Source organism: Vombatus ursinus, unplaced genomic scaffold (genome assembly GCF_900497805.2).
Source record: "Vombatus ursinus unplaced genomic scaffold, bare-nosed wombat genome assembly UNPS02014832.1, whole genome shotgun sequence".
Classification (NCBI taxonomy): domain Eukaryota; kingdom Metazoa; phylum Chordata; class Mammalia; order Diprotodontia; family Vombatidae; genus Vombatus; species Vombatus ursinus.
In genome coordinates, this window is record NW_020954610.1 from 7,328,649 (window position 1) to 7,351,586 (window position 22,938).

Consider the following 22,938-nt stretch of genomic DNA (forward strand, 5'->3'; position numbering starts at 1 on the left):
ATTGTGTCAATTATTTATATTTCATATAGAAAAGGGCTAAAAGTCTTCAGCAGCAAACAATTATATTTTCAAAATATATGTATTTCAAAATGCACTAATATAGATCTTTTTCTACAGAATGAGTCCTAAAATTAAATCCATTATGGAACATTTCTGTCAAAATCTATCTTCAGTTGAATATCCATATGGTTGCCTTCCATTTGCTTGAAAAGTAAAAATATAGCAAAAAATCATCATATCCTCAGAGTGCTTCACATTTTTCCCATTGTGTCAAGCACACAAAATAATCTCATCTTTCCATGCAGCTGGGGACTCTTGAAAAATCTGAAAAGATATCCCTAATCTATCTATGGCCAGGAGATATCTCCTGGGATTCACTCTTCTCCTACTTCACCTTTCCACTTCAGAACAGTTGTCTCTGCTGGAAGGCTATCTAATAACTTGACCTGTACATTTGGATCCTATTCCTTGCTCTTCTGATTGAATATCACGGCTTCATCCATCCTCTCCTCCTCCCCCTCCCCAGTTTCCCAAACATTTATTTTATTCAAAATTTATCACTGACCTATTTTAGTAAAGACTTAAAGCAGCATTCCTGTATCCTGAAATAAAGTCCAGCTGATCCTGTAGTGCCTTTTCTAGCTTCCAGCACCCTATTTCTCTCCTTTTGACTGCCAAACTTCAGGGGGAAAAAAAAGCAGTCTATTCTGTATCCACTGCCTATCACTCGATTCCTTCCTAATCCTTTGCAAACTCCCCTCACTAATCAATGTATAACTATCCTATATCACAGACTACTTCCTAATTTCCAAATCTGATGACCTTTTCTCAGTCCTAAACCTCTTTTGATTTCTCTGAATCCAAATACTAACACCTTCCTTAAATAAAGAGCTCACTTCTCCAGCTTCCAAAGGCATTCTACTATTTTCAATTCTTTACTCTGACTGCAACATCAGTTTTCTTCCTTAAGACTTCTACCTTCACAGAACTCTCACCTCTCTCTGATCTGCAGCCCTTGGTGTAATCTCTAATCTCACATTCTCAAATGACTGATAAATATTTGCCCTTTAACGTCCTTTCATCATAATCCACAAACAGTTAACGAGCATCGCAAAATCAAAGCTACATTATTATTAAGAGGCATTAATATAGCATTTTAAAGTATGCAAGGCAGTTTACATACATTAGCTCATTTGACCCTCAAAGAATCCTTAACTACAAGTCATAGGACCTAAATTCCGGTTCAGTCAAGGATTCTGAGACTGTAGGCAAATCACTTAACCTTTCTGAGCCTCAGTTTTCTAGTCAATAAAATGAGGGGATTAGAATAAATAGCCCATTAAATCCTTTCTCTTGCTAGCTCTTTAATTGTATGATTCCAGAAAAGGAATTGTTATGCCCATTTTACAGATGAAGAAATTGAAGCTCAGAGATATTAACTACTTTGCCCATAATTCAATGCTACAGTGTGTAAAAAGAAAAAATTCCAACTCTTATCTTTTTTGACTCCAGGTCCCAGACTCTTTCAACCAAGACACATTGGTTCTCAAACTGAACTTATCACTTCCACTACCCCAAAACCTAGTTTTTGACTTTTTGTTCTCCCTGTAAGGATTCCTGCCATGCCATCCATTCTATGAGTATATTATCATTCTTCCAGTCATTTAAATTTGAAACCTCAGGTATCACTGTTTATGCATCCTTCTCTACTGCCTCCCATGGGTGTACATATATGTTTGTGTAGAATATCAGGGGTGGGAATCTGCAGCCTCAAGGTCACATATCGCCCTCTAGGCCGCAGGTTCCCCACCCCTGCTGCAGCAGACAGTAAGATTTGGGCTTATGTTAGAAAACGTTCCTAATGCTTAGAGCTATCCAAAAGTGGAATGACACCTACCAAGGCAGGTTCCCCATCTTACCAGATGGCTTTGGGCATGGGCTGAATCACCACTTTTTGGTGATGCTATAGAAGGGGTTCCTGTACAGGTATATTGAACTAGACAGTTAATCTTTGAATCCCTTCCCAAACTGACATTGTGGAGTTCAATTTTATTGACTTAAAATTTTATTAAAGATAAATAGCTCTGAATTTTTCACCTATCATTATGCTAAGTTTATTGATTAAGATAATGAGAAGGGTAAATACCAGAGAGCAATTATACATATGGCAGTATACTTGTGTGACTATTAATAGCTATATATATGTGTACGTATTTGTATATGCAAGTGTATATAAATATATTCATAGATTTGTACATGCTTAAGTACACATGCACATACACACACACACACACACACACACTCTGTCTCCTTTTCTATACATATGCTGTTGAGTCATTTCAGTTGTGTCCAACTCTTCATAACCCCACATTGGGGTTTTCATGGCAAAAATGCTAGAGTGGTTTTTGATTTCTTCCTCTAGCTCATTTTACAGATGAGGAAACTGAGGCAAACAGGGTTAAATGACTTGCCCAGGGTCACACAGCTAGTAAGTGTCTAAGGCTGCAATTGAACTCAGGTCTTATAGGACTCTAGGCCTAGTGTTCTATCCACTGCACCACCTAGCTGTCCTATACATATAAATACTCATACCACTATCTCACAAGATAATTTTGAAAATAGTTTGGCAAATCTCAAAAATCTTGTTATTTTAATAGGTTTTTGTTTTTAAAATGTTAATTATGATATGTAGTATGAGCTGTATAGATGTGAGAACCAAGTCATCCCTCCAAAATCAACTATTGAGTATTCCCCCCAAAAAAACACTCTAGAAAATAAAGCAGATAATTATTATATGAAATTTAAGTTTCATGAAAAGTTTTCTATAAGATAGTTCAAAGTTAGTAATCCAAAGCTATAGAATAAAAGTAAACTGACAGCTATTAAGTCAAATACACTTAACATTTTAACATTAGTGAAATAAAAAATGCTATATATTTTATAGATATGTTAAAAGTCATGAATATCACTCTTAGATGTTTTCACCTTGCAACATACAGTGGCACATACAATATTTACAACAAATGAATGATTCCTGATAGTTCTAATGGTTGAAAGACACCTTTTGCAGAGACAGAATATTGCTAATTGGCATATAAAAGCAGCTAACCATACCCAAGGCCTACTTTTTAAAAGCATTTAGAGAGATCAATTTTAAAACTTTCAAGAACAAACCCAGTAAAAAACAAACAAATAAAAGACTTAAGAACACTGAGCAACACAATGATAAACTACAAATCCAGAGACCCTGATGAAGCATGCTACCCCACTCCAAGACTGAGAGGTGATGTGTAAAATGGTACATACATTTTTGGACCTGGCTAATGAGGGCATTTGTTTTGATTGACTTTTTCTTTTGCAGTGAGGAATAATTAAAGTGTTTGGTAATTAAAAGAAATTAATTTAAAAATAAAAATAACATGAACGAAGAAAACACTTCAAGAGTTTCCTGGTCAAAAGTGTTCCACTTAAGGCCCATTTTCTTGTAGAAGAATCAAATTTCTCTAAGGTGTTTTACAATCAGCTGTGAATGAGAGCTGCTCACAGCTTTCCCCCATACTAATGTGAAAGCCCAAGGCCATTATCCTGATAGCCTTAACACTCTCCTCTAACCTACAGCCATTTAAAATGTTAATTATAGACCAATTAACCTTCACTGGTCTACCACTTTATCAAATCTGTATCCTTTATCTACACAAAAGAAATGTAAAACTTACTGCATTTTATGGCGAAGAAAAGAAATGCATATAAATAGAACATAGTAACTCAAAAGGCTAATAAAATAATTTAAGATAAAAACAGCCTTCTAGATAACTGTAAATAAGAAAATTGGGTAGAGGAGGGAACCGAAGGAATAGAAAGAAAGTGAAAGGGAAGAAGTCAAAGCAAAGAGGAGGCACAAAAAAAGTACAATGGAGGACATATGGACATGGTCTATTTCAATTACCAAAAAGAAAAACAAATTGAATGCTAAAGAGAAATAAGCACTTAAACAATCAGAATGGATGGAGGTTTTGGAATAGGAAAATACTTATCTTGAATGAGAACTTCTACTTTCAGTGTCAGACACAGGGCTGCCTAAGCCAACTGGCACAATTACCAGCCTTGTTGTTTCTTCTTCAGATGAATAATTTCATTAAACTCTGCTGCCCCAAACCACACCATGAAAACTCCATTTCTTTTTTTTTTCCCTTATAATCTGTATGTACTATTTGGTCAGCTATGTAACGTCAAAACGTTGTACTAAATGTACAACTAAAATGTACAATAGGCACTCAATTAAAATGATTAATCTAATACTGATAAAAGAGTTGGTAATTATTTTTTGAAAATCCAGTACACTGAAGTTAAAGGTGGCAGACAGCTGGTTGGCAGCAAACCTAGTTTAAAACCTTTCACTGGATTCTCTTGTAACTTACTAAGAATTATTTCCTTGAAGTTGTTTCAAGTTTGAGAAAAAAAAAAAGCAAGAAGATACTATAAAAAATGTCTTGTGAGATGTTTTCCATCACCAAGTAATGTCAATGGGTGGTGCTGTGGAGACAACCATTGGATCCAGAGGACCTGAGTTCAAATGATGATTCTGATATTTACTACCTATTGTGACCTCTGGTTAACTTCCCCATAATTTTTTCTTTAACTATAACATATTAATTTGGAGGATTGAACTCCATGACCTTTAGAGTTCTAAATCTAGGAGCCTATAAAGAAATAGAAGCCTATTAGAGTTGAAATGGAATTGAAGTGGCCTACCAAATGCCACCCAGCTAACCTTTCACAAAGGCAACAAAGGTAAAGAAAATACAAACACATCCAAGTAAGAGTATAGTTTTTAAGGGTTCAGAAAATACAGTAAAAAAAAAAAAAATTAATTTTACCAATTCAGAATCTTTAGTAGTAAGAACTGGAAAACTCAAAGTTTACCTTTGCCATATATAATACAAATATACATACACCCACATATAAAGGGTTTCCCAAGCAAACATAAAAATTAAATCTGAAGAGCTTATTTATCCTACTTAGCATATTTTAAAGGACTGACACCTTAATTTTGTTGTGAGAATAAGTACTGCTAATTACAAACAATTTATATTTATAAATAATCACTTTAATGACCAGATAACAGGTTTTTTAAAAAATCCTATGCAGACTTGTAAGGGGGAAAGTATGTTCAATTATTCTATTTTTACTTTCAGTAACTTCCATTATAAAGAAATTCAACATACTTAATTCTGAACAATATGATTAATTTCAGGCAGATCTTAGCCAAGTTCCCTACAACCAATCATTCAATTAATCAACCTTAATTAAACACCTACTATGTGCCAGGCACTATACTAAGTGCTGCAAACACAAAAAGAAGCAAAAGACAGTCACTATCTTTAGGAATTTAAATCTAATGGAGGAGACAACATACAACCAACTATTTACAAAGCAAGCTTTTCAGGATAAAAAGGAAATAATTAACAGAGGTAAGGCACTGGAAAGGGATTGGAGAAGGATTCCTTTGTAAAATAATGGAGGTTTAGTTGAGTGTTAAAGAAAGCAAGGGAGGTCACTAGGCCAAGTGGAACATTGAAGGTATGGGGGACAGAGAAAATGCCTGGAGTTAGGAAATGAAGTATCTTGTTCATTGAACTACTTTTATTGAAGGTCAATGTCACTGTACTGAAAAGTATGCGTAAGGAATAAGGAGTAAGAAGACAGGAATGCCAAACAGAGCATTCGGTATTTAATTCTGGAGGCAAGGAGTTGGGGAGGGAGGGAGGGAGACATAATCCCTTGAACCTGCCTTTTATTTAGTGGCTGAAGGGATAATGGATTAGAGTGGGGAGGGGACCTGAGGCTGACCTCAAGCAAGCTATTGCAATAATCCAGGAGTAGTGATGAGGGTCTGCACCAGAGTGGTGATAGCGCCAAAGAGAAGAGAGATGTTTCAAAGATGAAAACCACACGCCTTGGCAACAGAATGAACACAAGAGGTAAGAGACAGCAAGGAGTCCAGGATGATTCCTAGGTTGTGAGCCTGAAGGACCTGGAAGATGGTGTTTCCCTCTACAATAATATGGAAGGGAGGAAGGGAAGGAGAAATAAGCTCTGCTTTGGACATATTGAGCTTAAGATGTCTACTGGATATCTAATTCAAGCCATCTGAAAAGGAGATGGAGATATGAGCCACTCCAGAGAAGCCTTGCACCTAAAATATGCCAGCTCTATTCGTACCCCCGCCCCTACTTCCAGTTATGGAATAATGATAGTATCAACTCTGTCATTGTTCATAGAAAGGATATATCGATCTATTTTGTGATGACCCCATTATCATCCCCCAAACTTTCCAGACCAGAGCTGCCTTTCCCAGGCTACCACTTTCCTATGGGTGATGTCTCCCCCATTAGAATGTAGGCTCCTGAGTACAGTGACTGCCCTTGACCTCCAGGGCTTGGCCCAGTTTTTGGCACATTGTGACCACTTAATAATGCTTTTTTTAATTAAAAAAAAAAAACTTTCAGTGGCTCCTTCTACCTATCAAATATAATGCAAATTCCTTAGCCTAACATTGAAGGACATCTACAGCCAGGCTCCAAATTACCTTTCCACAGTCTTTTTGACTTGCTCCATGAACAATGCATTCAAGCCAAACTCCTTACCTTACCTGATAATCATGCCCCATCACACACTACACATTCTATTGAGTATATGTATACTCAATAGGGTATTAAGTTCAAGTAAAGTCATACTTTACTCTGCTTTGGTAAGACCAACTCTAGAATATTATCTTTAATTCCAGACATTACATTTTAAGAAGGACATTGGCACACTGCAGTGAGACTACAGGAGGGGACAACCAAGATGATGAGAAGCCATGCTATAAAAGAATAGGCTGAAGAACTGGGAATGTTTAGCGTATACCAGGGGAGACTCTGAGAAGACGTTAATAGCTATCTTTATGGACATCTTGTGAAATGAGGAGTTAGACATATTTTACTGTGGGAATTAAGTTCAAAAGCTACCTTCTGCAAAACACCTTTTTCTTGGTCTTCCACACTGCTAGTACCTTCCCCTCTGAGATTATCTCATCCCATAACTTGTCCCTTCCTAGTTATTTACATGTCATCTTCTCCATTAGAAGGTGAGCTCCTTGAAGGACAGAGTAGAAATTTTTGTACTGTACTCCTCACACCTCTTAAGTCTGTAGTAGAACGTTATATAGCCTGTCCAAATGAACAATTTAAGTGTGTTATCTGTACAGCTCAGAACACAGATCCAAGTCCTCAGCTTTGGAAGTTGGGGTTGGATAGGCATTAATCCACAGTGGGGTCTAAGAGGTTTGTGCCTTAGACAGAGATTAGGCCACAGATACTTCTGGGGTCTAATCTTGACATTCTGTAACTCTATGAATGAACAGGACTTCCACTGGGAATGAAATGTTAACAATTACTTCAAATTACTATCTATACAGTAGGGAAAAAATATATCTTCCTCAAATGAATGTGACCTCCTCAAGAATACAGCTTGTTTCTTTTTTTGTTTGTTTTTAATATCCCAAGCACCTGGCACTTACTAATATGATTATTAAATACCTATCAACAGTCTTAACTTAATAAGATTACATTTTTTTTTAATCAGAACCCTCAATTCATACTTTTCACAAATTCTGATTGGCTTTGCCCCTTGGTCTTAGAGCTAAAAGGGACCTTAGAGGTCATCTACCCTAAACGCACCATTTTCACAGATTCAGTCTCAGTTGGCAGACCTCAGAGGCTGCCTGGTCCAATCATGTATTTTTAACGTTTTTCTCTCTAGTTAGTTGTTAAGTGAATGACCATCTAACCTTTGCCCCTATAATGGGGAACCCACTCACTTCCTCATGAGAAGCAGCCCACACTTTTCAGCTATTAGAAAATTTTTTCTAGTATTGATCTGAAATCTGTCACTTTTAAACTTATACCTGTTAATTACCAGTTATTTCTCAGTTCTACCCTCTGGGGCACAGTAAAATACGTCTAACTCCTCATTCCACAAGATGTCCATGAAGATAGCTATTAACGTCTTCTCAAAGTCTCCCCGGGTATACGCTAAACATTCCCAGTTCTCCAACCTATTCTTTTATAGCATGGCTTCTCATCATCTTGGTTTTCCCCTCCTGTAGTCTCACTACAGTGTGCCAATGTCCTTCCTAAAATGTAATGTCTAGAATTAAAGATAATATTCTAGAGTTGGTCTTACCAAAGCAGAGTAAAGCATGACTCTCATCTCTCTCATTAAGGGTACTATGCCTCTATTAATGTAGTTTAGGAAAGAAAGCATTAGCTTTTTTGGTTGATATCTACTGCTACTAATTCATACTGAGTTTTTAATTTATTAAAAACCAGATCTTTTCCCATAAAATCTGGTATCTAGTCATTCCTCCTCCTATATCTGTACATTAAGTTATTGTTAGAGCCAGGGTGTAGATACATCATTAAGTGATTCAGCCTGTCACCTTGACCTTTTAATATCTTTTTGGATCCTATTATCCAACATGTTAACTACTTCTTCCAAAAATTTGATAAACATGCCATTTGTGCGTTTATCCAAATGACTGACAAAAAAAATACTATAGGCCACGGACAGATCCCTGCAGCAATCCACGAGACTTTCCCTCTGGTTGACATTGATCCCCTCTTGATTACTCTTGAGTTAAATCATTCAACTAGTTCCAAATCCACCTAAAAATTCTAACATTGAGCCCATATATATGCACCTTGCCAACAGTGACAGAATGAGAAACTCTGCCAAATGCTAAAAATCCAGATATACTAAGTCCATAGCATTCATTTTATCTTCTATTCTAGAAACACTGTGAAAAAAGGAAATATTAGCTAATCAAAACCAGGTCATATCAAGTTAACTATCTCTAAATACTTTCAAACCATTTTTAAAATAAAATGTTCTAGAATACTGGGAGAAATTAACATTAAGGTCATGACCTATAGATTTCACCCACTTCCTTTAAAAAAAAATTAAGACATTTATCCATTGTCCTCATGGCATTATCACCATTATCTACAATTTTTAAAATATCAATTTCCTGTGAACCATTTTGTTCTATTCTTAAAACTCAAAAGATTATTCTCCGTGAAAGAAAACAGAATAAAAATAAGACAAGTGGTTCTACCTTCTTTCGATGTCTATCTTCTCATCCTGGGGCTCTATTCTTTAAAATTCTTCTTGCTCCACCCAACACAACAAGTTTTTTTACCCTAAGCATGTTACTAGTCTCAGATTATTCTGAGGTTTATAAATCTTGATTCTATTATCACAAGATTATACCATGCTTTTGTATACATCCTTAATTACTTGCCCTTGCTTCCATCTTCTATATATGTCTTTTTTAAAAAACTCAGTTTGTCAGTGAGTTCCCCTCTGCACTCACACTGGTCTTTTTAGACAGCTTACCCTTCTCGTATATACTAAAATCATTTGTCTTTTAGACTTTCATTCTTGACAGTTTGCCATAGTCTTCAATTAACCTCCCTTACAGAATTTTAGGTCATGGAAACAGTGGGAATAGCTCTGGATTTGCAGTGAAAGGACCTGTGTTCAAATCTTGCCACCTACCTATTCAACCCTAGGCAAATCATTTACTCTCTTTGGGCCTCAGTTTCTCTACCTGTGAAGTGAGGGGGTTGGAGTAACTGACTACTAAGACCCCACCTATCTTTCCATCTACAATCCAATGAATTCCCTCAGGTCCACTCTCCCTAAGGCTCAGAGATGTGGGCTGCTATGGTAGAAAGCACCAAAGAACAAATAGGGAGTCAGGAGACATGCCACTGATTAGCTCTATCACTTTGGTATTTTCACCTATCTGGGCTTCAGTGTCCTCATCTGCAGAACAATATTTGAACAGGTTATTTCCGAAGTACTTTGTAGCTCAAACCTAGAGTTAAGTAAGCTATTTCCCAAAGTCAAATGGCTGGTGTTGGAACTAGGACTCAGGCCCCCGACACCAACTCTATTGTGCTTCTCACTATATACCACATTGCCTTTCTGAATTAATGACAGTTCATTCTAAATGTGAAGTGGTATAAGCTCATTTATGAAGTTTAGGTTTAATTCCATTTTTCCAGGGTATTTTCCACCATGCTATTATCAGTTTTTCAAACACCGGATGGGTCAATCTATTATTAGCTGAAACAAATCTGCAAGTAATAACAACTTAGAACTGTATAAGGCTTTATGGTTTACAAGGGATTTTACATTATTTCCTTTGGTCCTCACAATAGCCCTGTGAAGTAGGTAGTGTCTAACAATGAGTCACATTTACGCACTACTTTAAAGTTTATAAAATGCTTTCTTAGTTTATTACTATTCTAATTTTATATATGAATAAAACTAAGAGTCACAAATAGAGATACTGGTAGACATACTCTATAAAGTGTCCATCCAAATGCATGAAATCTTGGTAACAGATATTCTATATCCACTTGGTCTTTCCTGTGTGAATGGACAAGCCAAAATCCTTTACGAGACCACAGACCTCTTCAATACGGATGTTCAGATGGACAATGGGCTAAACCCAGAATTGAGATGCACAGCTGGATGAATTGGCTCCAGGAAACTGCAAAGCTCTTTTACTGACCTCCTAAGTTTCCCACACAAGCAAAGATCCATCTTTTCAATACTAACAGTTTGCTGAGACTGCAACATATATCAAGTGAGGAACTATGAAAAATAATGAGAGTAAAGGAACTTGGGGTAAGAAAAGAAGTTGCATTGGTCACATGGCATGAATAAAGGATGGAAGGTAAATGGAAGGAAGCCTGAGTATTCTATTTGTAATAGTGGGAAAAAGTAAAGAAGGCCTCTAATATACTGGGCAAACGTTTCTATGGTGAACTTTTGGGAGAACATGGACAAAAGTCACATACATTAGGCAGGCATGGATGAGTTATAACCTGCACTGTTGGAGTGAACTCCTGAATCAATGCAACTACAGATTGTCTGGGCATTTAAGTAAATTAAGGGTCAGAAAGGTTAAGAGACTTTAGTACAATCACTTAGCTATTAAATCACAGCTCTTGGTCTTGGGTACACAACTCCCAATGTTCTTTTCTCTATGGTACACTGGTTATGTTGGAGGTAGTACGCTCATTGACTCTGAGTCAGATAACCTGGGATCAAATTATCTCTGTGACCTTGAGTAAGACACTTAACCTCCCTGGGCCTCAGTGAACTCATCTGTATAATGGAGGAGAAAGGTGGACTAGATGGTCTCCGATGTCCCTTCCAGTCAGATATCTGTGATCAATCAATCCAGCTAAAAGGTACATTGCCAAGTATTCAGTTCATCCCTTCAGACAAGAGGGATGCCATGATCAGACCTACACTTGACAACTAGCAATTTGGCAGCAATGAAGAGGATGGACCGGAGAAGAGAGAGAGGAGAGACTGGCAGCTGAGGGTATTGTAACAGTCCAGGGGAGAAGCGATTACTCCTTGTTTCTGTACAGCCTTGCTTATTAATCACCCAGAACTTACAGTGGAGCACTTAAAAACAGCATCACGTTTTTGTCCCTACAGTCCAGCTCTTCTTGGTGACTATGTTACTAAAAGCCAAGGAGTATAAACCAGGAACCAAGTAGCTTTTGTTTCATCTTAATGTAGTTGTCATCCACCAGACAAGGTAGGAAGGTAATACCTGGGACAAGGGTAGCATAAAGGGTTATAAATAAGAGCAGCGTTTCTCAAAGGGTTGCCTTGCAAAGGGTCCAAGGACATCAACATCCTCCAGTCACCCAAGTTCCCACCTCAAAATATTCCCTAACTTTTCCCTTTCCCTTAGCCTCATAGCACCCCCATTTAACAATTAGAAAATGGAAGCCCAGTAAAGAAAACAGATTTGCCCAAGGTTACACAGACCACCACCCCAGTTTAGGCCCACATCACCTCTTACCTGGACTAATACAATAGCCTCTGCTTCTAGTCTCCCTTCTCCAGTTATCTTCTCCCCAGCCGCCAAACTGGTAACTCTAAATAAAGTACAGCTCTAATCATGGCATACTCCTGATTAAGAAGTCTCATTGCCTCTAGGATAAAATATTTGGAACTTAAAGTCTTAACAATCTTGCTCCAGCCTCTCTCTCCAAGTCAATCACATAGTACTCCCCAATGCATCTTCTATTCTCCAGCCAAAGTACCTTACATAATATCCTATCTCCTGCCTCCATGCCTTTTTAGAAGCCATTCCTCAGGCCTGGAAAGATCACCTTTCCTACTTCAACCTCTAGCACTACTTCGGATTCTCCTACTTGTTAATACTCTGTGTGTGTGTCTCCTGTATTTACTTACCTGTGAACATTGTATATCTTTCGAGTAGAATATAAGCTTCTTGACAGAAGGCACTATCTCACCTCTGTATTTATATCCCTAAAGCCTCAACAATACCTGGCCTATTCACCATAGGTACCTGTTGAATGCTTAGTGATTAACTGACTGATTTGAACTATGTCTCTACCTCTTTATGAAGGTTTTGGCATGTAATTCTCAATCACCTTCATGTTCATCTCAAGGCTTACACTCAGGACACCTCCAAGTCAAATAACCAAATGTTACAGGACATTCGTTTCTTTCTGGCCTTTGGGTCTTTATTGGTCTCATACGTGAGTCTATGTGCCATTCTTCTATTCTGTCTCCTGTTCTTATTTCTGGTTAAAACATTCCAAATTATATGGTTCGCTATCTATAGTAACACTGTCAACTTATTGATAGACTATTTAACAACTCAACCCCCTACAGCTCTTTTCTCACTATTGTCACTGTTGAAACAGAAGTGGACTGCACCGCTCTCAGGTACATTTTGGGTTTTGGTCATTTGTTTGGTGGGCTGCCATGAGCTGGTGAGGAGCCTCTTTGTACTTAGCTAGACTGGTTCTTGGCAGACATAATCTGTCCCTAAGATCATACCTGAGGCCTCGGCAGACTCTGCCAGACCTTGCACTGGTATGGCCCTAGGTCACTCCTACAAACACAATGAGACATCAAGTAGAATTTTTCTGGAGGCACTTCCAAATAAATACTAAAAGACTGAAAAGTAGTATCTAAAATCATTTAAGAGGAATGATCTTACTGCCAACTATTAAAGTTTAATCTTTTCACAAGAAACCATTATTTACTCCATACTTTTTAAAAGTTTCCCAAACCAGTGCCCCTGCAGAGTTTTAAAGGGACCACAAGCTACACAGCTTCAAAAAGAGGTTTGGTAGTTACATGCATCAAATGGTTCTATACAGAGTGAGTCACTGTAATTCCTATAGTCTCTAGACCATAATCCCACCCTTCTAGTCTTTTAAAAGCTGACCTACATTTATGGCAGAACAGAGCAGGAAGACTGAAGAACCACTGGCTGGTGACATAGTCTTTAATAATACAGGCCAACTCTAACCCCTTTTCTGCAACTCGTATAATTTTTTTGGCACAAATATGAAGCTAAGTGAACCACTGGGGTGATAGTTTTTCCCATAGGAACAAAGTCATAAACAGGTGATCAAGTGAATAATGTTATAGCAAAGTTTTGTTAAATCATGGTAGGATTTGGCTATAATGTTGACAAAGGATAGGGCAGTATCATATAGGTATCTGCTTATACTAAATGGGAAGGTCATAAGAGAATTGGGGGAAGAGAAAGAGAAAAATGAAGGAAAAAAACATGAAATAAAAGAAAGATATTAAAAGCAAAATGTCAACTTACAAAGACAGAGGAATATTAAAGATTCCAAGGTTAAATCCAATAAAATGTGCCTTTGGACTCCATCCCCAATAGTGCCCTCTCAGGCCCCTCCCCAGGACACCTGCTGCTGTGGTCTTCCCCTCCCCTGCTTCTCTTCCACATCCAGGCTTTGGGGACCCAAGGACCTCGGGGTAACTCCATTTCTCTTCACGGAACATTGGAGGAACAGGAACCACCTCCCTCTTTTCCCCAATAAAATTTCTTGTCTGTCGAAAAAATAAAAATAAAATGTGCCTTTGACTCACCAGGGTCAAGTTCTACCCAAGGCTTCCTACAAAAGTACTCACATTTGCTCATTTTAATGTGGTATGGTGTTAACACAACATAGAGCAGGGTAATCTCTCTCTCTTCCTCTTAATAAGTGTAGTAAAAACTAGAAACCAGCCTCTTGCATGTCTTAACAAGTTCCATAGGCCACACTAGTGATGTCAGATGTACTTACCTGAACACATTTAAAAACAATTGTCCTACCACAATTAGGGAAGGGCTGTGCCCAATGCCCTGAACTCTGTACAGCACTGTCATAATGCATATGTGACTGTTCTTCAGTCAACTAAGTTAACATTATTTGCCACCAAACAGAATAGCAACATTCCGTGCCACCATGAACAGCAAATTTAATTATGAAAGAATATGCTGGAAAGGCCTCTTAGAGGGGCATCCTTTTAGAAATTAAGTCTTAATTTTAAAATAAACACCACTGACCACAATCACCGTTACACAGTCCTCTCCCTATTAAGGGTTATGCGAGGATCTATAAGTAGACAGTGGAAAGAAAAAAGTTACTTAAATGCAGTCATTACCAAAAGTGTCATTTCTGCATAACACAAATGACATTAAAATCATAGCCTCTTATGGCTTCATCAAATTTTAGCTGAATGATTTGATTTTAAATAAAATGTTCAATAAATATAATCTCTTACTCTAGGGAAAGTGAACTCAACTTTTTTTTAATTTAAAAAAGTAGATAACTGGCAAATATCAATATAAGATCCCAGAGAAAAAGAAAAGACCTGGAGGTCTGTGCAATCTGGCTGTAAAAACTGCGTGTACTTAGCACAATCAGAGCTTTATAACACTTTTAAGTTGGCACTATATGCAAATCAATTCTACATGAAACAATTAGCATATACCTTTAAGCCAACCTCTCTCCCCTCCCACCAAAGCAATCTGTGTACAATATACAGCAGGTGGCCAATCTGTTTTATAGCCTTTAAGCTCCAAGCACACTCTGGTAAAGACAGTTTGTGTTTTGTTCTGGCTGTATTTTTTTTTAAATCAAGCAGAGTTAAGGATAATCGCTTGTGGTATATATAAGTCAGAGTGCATTGATGAGTATCTACTATACATTTCTGATGTTTAAAAATCCAAACATTTAGAGTACATCTACTAATTGTATCAATGGTATAGAAAGAAAAGGCCTATGAGTTAGTGAAAACAATTCTGAAAAAAAAATTCACTTTAAAAAAAAGCATTTTTTTTTCTCCAAGGCAAATTGCTCAACAGAATAAATCCACGTGAAAGGTCACTCCTAGATGAACTTGAGTTCTCTGGTGTCACACAAGCAATGAAAATTTACACTGGTACTCATGGACAGAACTTGGGACCAGCGGTGCCAAAGGGATAAAATAAAAGCCTGTATACCAAAGCAAAGATTCAGTTAGAACTTCTGCAAATCTATCCATAATATTTTTCTGGGAATCTACAAAAGCATAAATATGATTATACCTTGGGGATGATGTGGTGGAGGGTGGGGAGGTACCTCAGGTAAATTTGAAGGGGGAAAGGAGGAGTTATTTGTACTTTGCTATTTTTTTGGCCCCACCCTTGTCATGAAAATTAGTCTTCTGGCTGACTGTTCACTGTAAAAAAAAAATAAACAAAGCGAGGGAAAAAGGAAAGAAAATCTGCAAAATGTAACAAATCCCTGGAAAACCCCAAATGGCAATTTTAAAAGCTAGCATGATGTAGGGGGGACCTTAGCTTGAAAGTTCCTTGTCACAATGCACAAAGACCCCTTTGTCCTGAATGTCACTGCCTTTTGCCAGAGTAGATTGTTTTTATTTATTTCTTTTAAAAGGACGAAGACAACAAACACGATAAAATAAAATGTTAAAAAAATTAACTAAGGATGTTGTCTCTTTTTTCCCTCTTACTCAAACCTCTAGGATGGTAAAGGCAAAGTCATTTAAATCATTTCCTTAGTAATACAAGTAATATTTAAATAGATTTAATAGTGCTGCTCCAAACCAATGAATTATGAGTTTAAAACCTATTAAAATGTAATGTTTTTTTCCTGAGCTGAGGGGAGAGAGATTTAAATCCACTGAATTTTAATATTTCAGCTTGAGCTGCAGGAGGTAGAGAAAGTCCAAATGAACTATTCCATCAGCACCATTCAAGCATGAACATTTTAATCAGTTTTACTTCCTTGGAGTTCTCTAACACAGTTTACGCTGTCATTCTGAAAGCACTTAACACAGAGAGTGTGAAAAACCACCAAGGCTTGTTATTGCCTTCACAATTGATGGCAAATAATTTTGCAGACTTCCTATCATTAAAATGTCACTGCTAAAAATTGAGGTTCAGCATTTCTTGTGCTAAACTGCATTTCCCTTGAACACCATCACATACCTGTTCTTAAGAGTTGGGTTTCTTTCCCTTTTTTGGGGGGAGGGCACATTTCTCCCTCCTCTCAGAGATAAATGGGCAAAAAAAAGCCCCCAAAAGAACCCATATTTTTCTCTACCATAAGTCAAACATTTTCCTTGTCAATGTTCATGCTAAAGTAACATGGTTTTTAAAATGGTAGGTCTTTTGGTGAAATTCTTATGAGGTTTTAAGCTGTCTCTCATATTAAGCAAAACTGTATTCACAGAAGCATGTGCTGATTATATAGTGTAATGGATTAAAAAAACATTTTAAGATAGTCAGATGACTCAATTTAATAATACAGGAAATGAAAACATCATTCCTAATTAGATCATATTACTGATTTAAAAACTACAATTTGTGTGTTGTTCCAACAGAGTGATCTTGCAGAGACTCTAATTTAAAAACACAGTAGCTAGTAGGACACAGGACAGACCAAGCCAGATGTATATACATTCTCTACCCCAATATGAAAAACATAAGGAGCCGGGGGAAGCATCATTGTACAAGTAGAACAAGGCCAATTCAAAATAAAGCACAAAATATTAGTCACTGGAAACAAATCTTAATAGATATTTTCTGGGTTTTTTTTTTCCTTATAAGTAAAAGCTAGATGATATTTGGCTTGTTTCAATCTATCAACAGTTTTAAACTGAACATGACCTGTGAAAGAAATCATTATAACTAGTGTCTCATTCCATTAAACACAACTAGCGTATTGTCAAGAGGACAAGTAGTCTCTCCAGGTTCCAGGTTCACTCCAGTATTTGGCATTTAAACTGTATGGATCACTGACTGGGTTCATTTACCAATGAAGGTAGAATAATATTGCAGAGCAAAAACGGTGCTTCATCAGATTTCATTAAATCTGAGTACATTTATGCTTATATGGGATGGTGTTCAGACAGAGCTGAAAAGCTATGTGCTTTTCCCCTAAGTACATATGTCCTCACACCTTAGATTAACCCTTTATAATTCCTTTTATTTACTAAGTGTTACATATTCTATTCTTACAGAGACATAAAAATCATGCCAAATCATCCCTACATACTTTCTAGCAGAAGATCAAACACTCCCACTCAAAAAAGGAATTTAATATATAAAGAGAAAAGAACACCCAGCTAGAGTAGGAGGTGCATTTAAAATTCCAGTGTTACAAGAGAAAGTATATGGCACACTAGAAATAAATAATAAAGCTTTAAGACACAAACAGCACAATTAACAACAACCTCAATAAACTCACAAGTTCACTTTAATTAGGCCCCAGTTTGTTGCAGACTAACCTACATTTATTTCAGTTTCTTCATTCTTTCTTTCAGAATGGTCTGACTCTATGATTCGCATTCCACTTTCTGTTTGTGTACAAACACCTCAAATTTCCCATCAGGTCCACAACTATAAGACATGCTGCTCTGATAACCTGTTACTCAACTGGGACATTTCTCAAATAAAATTGGGGCGGGGAGGGAGATTAAATTAGCTTCATTTAAACAGATCATCCACAGACAATACGTTCACCAGAAATAGTTAGGAATCACACATATCAAAGAAGTACATACCTAGACAAGACAAACTGCCACTTTGTGTACAATTAAAATATTGGAAAATGGGGTAAATGTGTGTGTATGTATGTATATATGTATGTGTATGTATATGTCTGTATGTGTATATATGTATTTATATTTGTATGTATATGTACAGAGAGAATGTGTGTGAAGTAAAAAGAGAATTATACCTCACTTTTTAGTACTATTTTCACCTATTTTTTTAATGCAACAGACAACAGGAAAATAACCTATATGCATATTTTGTAAATATGCAATCAATTACCCAGAAAAATACTCTAGAAATCATACCCCCCCCCAAAAAAACCTGAAAATTAAAAAAATAAAATAAAATCAGAAAAAGCAACCACTATGGCCTAGTCCACACAGGTTCTACATTTTAGCGGTTCAACAAAGAATGAACCCAAAGTTCAAATTAATCCAGTAACTTCCCACATGTGCAATCACAAATCAAGAGCTGCCATTATTATAGTAGGCTCACATCCCTTCTGATCCATGTGACATTTAGTAACAAATATCTAAACAGCACCAACACACACAGAGTCAAACATACTATTTACCTATAGATAAATTTTTTTAAAACTCCAACCTTAACAACTTGCTTTATTGAAACAATGCTAATAGGAGACTGTAGTTTGGAGTTAGGTAATGAAAACTAATTGGGAAACGTATTCATCTCCCACTCTTTCTCACTGGAGCGTAAAAGACATACAACAAATGTTATTCATGACTTTACATGATTCGCTTGGATTCATCCCCTTCTTTCTAAGGGGCACTTCAGAGGAAATAAAGGTTACTCTTTTCCATTTATATCTTCTAATTGACTACTAGTATTTCCTCGTGGTCAGAGGGATAGAAAATAGAGTTAGAAATAGCCTATTAAAAACGAGCTACAATCAGGCTACTGCTCCACTGCTGTCAGCAACGATCAGAGAGTTCTGATTTCCTTGTTAAAAGACAGAGGCATAATTGAAGCAGTATCTTCACTTCAGATTGATTATTCTGCAACCCTTATCCACATCTTCACTCAGCAATTTGAATTTTAATGAAAGTAAATGGAATAATTAGCATTTCAAAGTGTGTTTGATACACTGAATAAAAAAAGGAAAAGACTTTTGTGTATAATCTATACACAAAAGAAAAAGTAATGGGGAGGGGACAGAATAAGGAAAGTACACTTGTTGTGTCTTCATTAGAATAACTTAAAAAACCGCAAGCATCAGCTGCATAATTATAGACGTGAATAATGTGCTATTAAGTTATAACTCCTCATCTTTGTCTTAGCATCTTGGGTAGTTTAAACACTCAGAGCTGTCTTTTGCCTCTTTTTGTATCCCCAGTGCTAAGCACAGTGCCTAGCACAGAGTAGCAGCTTAATAAATTTTTACTGATTGATTGCTTTTCACTTTTTGTGGAGGCCTATCCAAGCCATAGAGTCTTAAAGGACTTCTATGCAACACTAAAACCAATGTTTAAAGTAAGTATTTCAATAACTCAGTGAATAATTTAACAAACAGGTGGAGACATTTTCCCATATCTTAGAGGGAATGGGAGAGTATTAAAAGCTAAATACTTATTTGAGAAATTCACCAAAAGTGAAACAATGCCTTTGAAGTAATATATCCACATATATGTATATGTATATGTGGGATATATTACTTTGAAGGCACTGTATACATCTCTGCATATGTCAGTTTAACAAGATTATAATACATACTCTTCTGTACACTGGTTACAGAAGCTAATTTTACATGAAGTAAAGTTCCTATGAGTAGGGATCTGTTCTTGGGGGAGGAAAAGTATCAAAATATACAATTATTCTATTCACTTCATTGGTGAGAATGTGATCAAAAATTTCTGGTATAGCAATCAAATTTATGAGGTTTAAGTCAAACTACTTAATTGCACTTTACTGTCCACCACTTTTGCCCATCTAATGGAACCAAATTGAGAATGAGAGCTACTTACAAACACTATTAGAGCTAAAACAGAAAGACCACATACCCCAATGATTGCGTTCAGTTCTGCCATGGTCACTTGCTTGGCACGTTCCACAGCCTGCACCACTTGTTGCTGGTGCTATAAATGAAGATCAGAAACAGAATAAAATTATTTGTTTTCTAGTCAGTCAAGTACAGCTTTTTTTCTATGATGTTTTCTAACTTCAATCACATGCAGGGCTCAAAATCAGGAGTCCCCGGGTTTCCAAAGTATGCACACAGGGAGGGGTGTGTTTATGTATGTAAATGTCTATGTATCCACAAAGTTGAAAAGAAAAACATTCTGAGTATTTCTCTTACAAGAACTATTATGTGTTCTTCCTTTCCCCCAAAACGAATTAATCTGTTACATATTAATAGAAGCTAATAATCGGATGTGTTTTGGACAAGCATAAGGTCTACACAAAAACAAAAAAGACTGCCTAATTTCTCTCAAAAAATCAGGATGTTAATTCCATTTAAAAAAAATCTTTTCAGACAAGAATGTTTTGTAGAGGCACTTTTGGGGAGTGATGTCCTTCTCAATGTCTAAGAGTAGATAGTGGATGGATGCACAGAAATGAAAAGTCGCATTGCTTTTGAAAAGGAGCATTTGATTACTATTCAGTTTTTCATATTTAAAAGAGACATGTATTATTTGTGACAGTGTAGCCTATATATTTTAGAGCAGAGTCATGTTTTATTTAAATATAGTTTAAAAGGTTAAAAATCAACAAGTATGAGAATTTTTTTAATTTAAAAAAAAAAAAAACTAACAAAAACTTCCTAAAGGGTATTAGTGCTGTGTAGCACAGATAAATTTCTTTGTCCTTGATCTTGGACAAAGGAGAAAAAATTATAAACTACTTTGAGCAAGAACTCAAGTCAAAAGTTTTGTAGATGTGGCATAGAGGTGGCAAAATTTAGTGGTATGAAAATCTGTATAGTGAGGTATTTGAGATAGTTGCATATGTATATATAGTTACATTTCATCAACAATTGCTCTAAAATATAAAACACATTTTCAAGTTAATATGTACAATAAAATATTACCTTTTAAGTATTTTTAAGTATTAAGTATATATAAAGTGTTACTTGGAATAAGGTATATATGGAGCCCTTTCAAGGAAGTTTAATAAAGGACTGTGTTATTTAGAGTTTTACCTATATGGTGATCTCATACTATGAATCCCAAGAACAGAATAGCAAAGTTCCATTTTATTCTCTAACAGAAGTCCTAACTATAGTTTAACATACTATCATCATCATGAGAAGGCGGTCATTTTCTGGTTAAGGGGAAAGCTATAAAGAATCTGGACTGAAACTCTCCTTAGAAATCCATCAGGCAAGTAGTCAATTTCAATTGTTTATTTCAAGTTGAATAGCTACTATATATAGTTAAATCTAGACAATGTACATAATCCATCAATTATCCTGGTGTATGACTTTCTCCCTTCTAGACTCCTGCCCATAACTCCACTAAATTTTAAAATATATATTCATTCAACTTAGGCATAGAGACCACCATCCCTACTTCTCCTTCTTAAGAGAAAGGTAAATGCATGTCCACAACTACAAGATGGAAACATGAAGTTCCAGTACTTGTTCTTCAACTTTAATATCTGTGTTTTCACCAGCAAACTCTGGAGCTCCTAGATTGGACAATAGGTCCCTGCCCAAGCACCACTTAATGGTTGTTTTTTGGTCCCTCTGGGCTCAGTGTGAACATAAATAGTAACTGTTTCCCTTTTCGATCAGCAACCCAGAGAGTATTCCTCTCCCAGTTTGAGTTTTTTCTTTTTTTATTAAAGGGGCCATCCTTAGACTCACTTCTTAAAGAGGCCTATTCACTGAATGGGCATTGCCTCACTCAAAGTGAGAACCTGAAAAGACTTTAGCTTAAAAGGGCCTCCCCACTCATCCTGAGCCTTCTCCAGTCTTCTTGATGAATATTTGGCCACTGGACACAGATGGCTCTAGAGCAGAAAGTGAGGCCGGTGACCTCACTCAAATCAAAGTCAATTGCAAGTCATGTCATCATCACCCTGATGTCATGGTTCTCTTCCAGAATGAAGGACAAACACAACCACCTCAATTTGTAAAGGTCACAAGCCCCACACATTATTAGACAGCTCCATGAATTGCTACGGTCAAAAACTGTTATCACCTGGTGGCCAACTTTCTGGTGATAAAGGCTCTCCAAACTTAGTAAGCCATTACTAAATTCAAAGTCAAAGTATCTCCAGTTTTATAGGACTGGCCAGTGTTTAAGCTGCCTTAGCATAGCCTTCAAGTTGTCAATTTAAAATCTTAATCTTCAATCTTTTTGATCTGTGCATCCTAATCTAGGAATTTTCCCTTCAAATCAAGGTCTTAAAAGAAAGCAATTCTGAAGACTAATACAATTGACCATAGCTTCTTTACTTTCCACAATTCCCCTATTTCCTAATGAAACCTGTGCTAACATAGAGCAAGGTAAGATGTGTTTCTCCTGAGAGGAAAAATGCCACGCCATTAAAACAGCTAAGAAACAGAAGATAGGGTAAGGAGATAGTCATATAAACTATAGGGGTCAGTAGTGCTGAAGATTCTATAGGGGTCAGTAGTGCTGAAGATTCAACTGCCTTGAAACAAGAAATGACCACTTAAGACATATGGAACTAAAAACTAAAAAAGATCCAACCTACTTTTTTTTTTAAATACCATTTTACCATACCACTCCTATTCTATACCAAATATTCATGAAAGGTGATTTGAGACATCGATATAATAAACAGCATGAAAACACATCAATAGAGAGACCACCTCTGCCATGAAGCACACATAGAGTTCTATGGGTTCTGCTTCTCAAAACCAAGGAAAGGAAGACCGATGCCCTCAGCCTACTTGGATTTCACTCTGGTATGGCAACTGTATGTATGGTAACATAGGAAGAACATACGGACAAACCATAAAGTGGCACTCACGCTGC

At 36.7% G+C, this 22,938-nt stretch overlaps 1 protein-coding gene across 3 annotated transcripts in view; it reads right to left on the bottom strand.

The window, feature by feature from the left end:
• LOC114025815 (transducin-like enhancer protein 4) overlaps positions 1–22,938 on the bottom strand; it is a 160,246-nt gene that overhangs the window by 85,194 nt on the left and 52,114 nt on the right. For all 3 annotated transcript variants that reach the window (XM_027839353.1, XM_027839354.1, XM_027839352.1), the window contains exon 6: positions 19,993–20,067. In XM_027839353.1, coding sequence (XP_027695154.1) covers positions 19,993–20,067 — 75 coding nt within the window. The remainder of the gene's footprint in view (positions 1–19,992; positions 20,068–22,938) is intronic.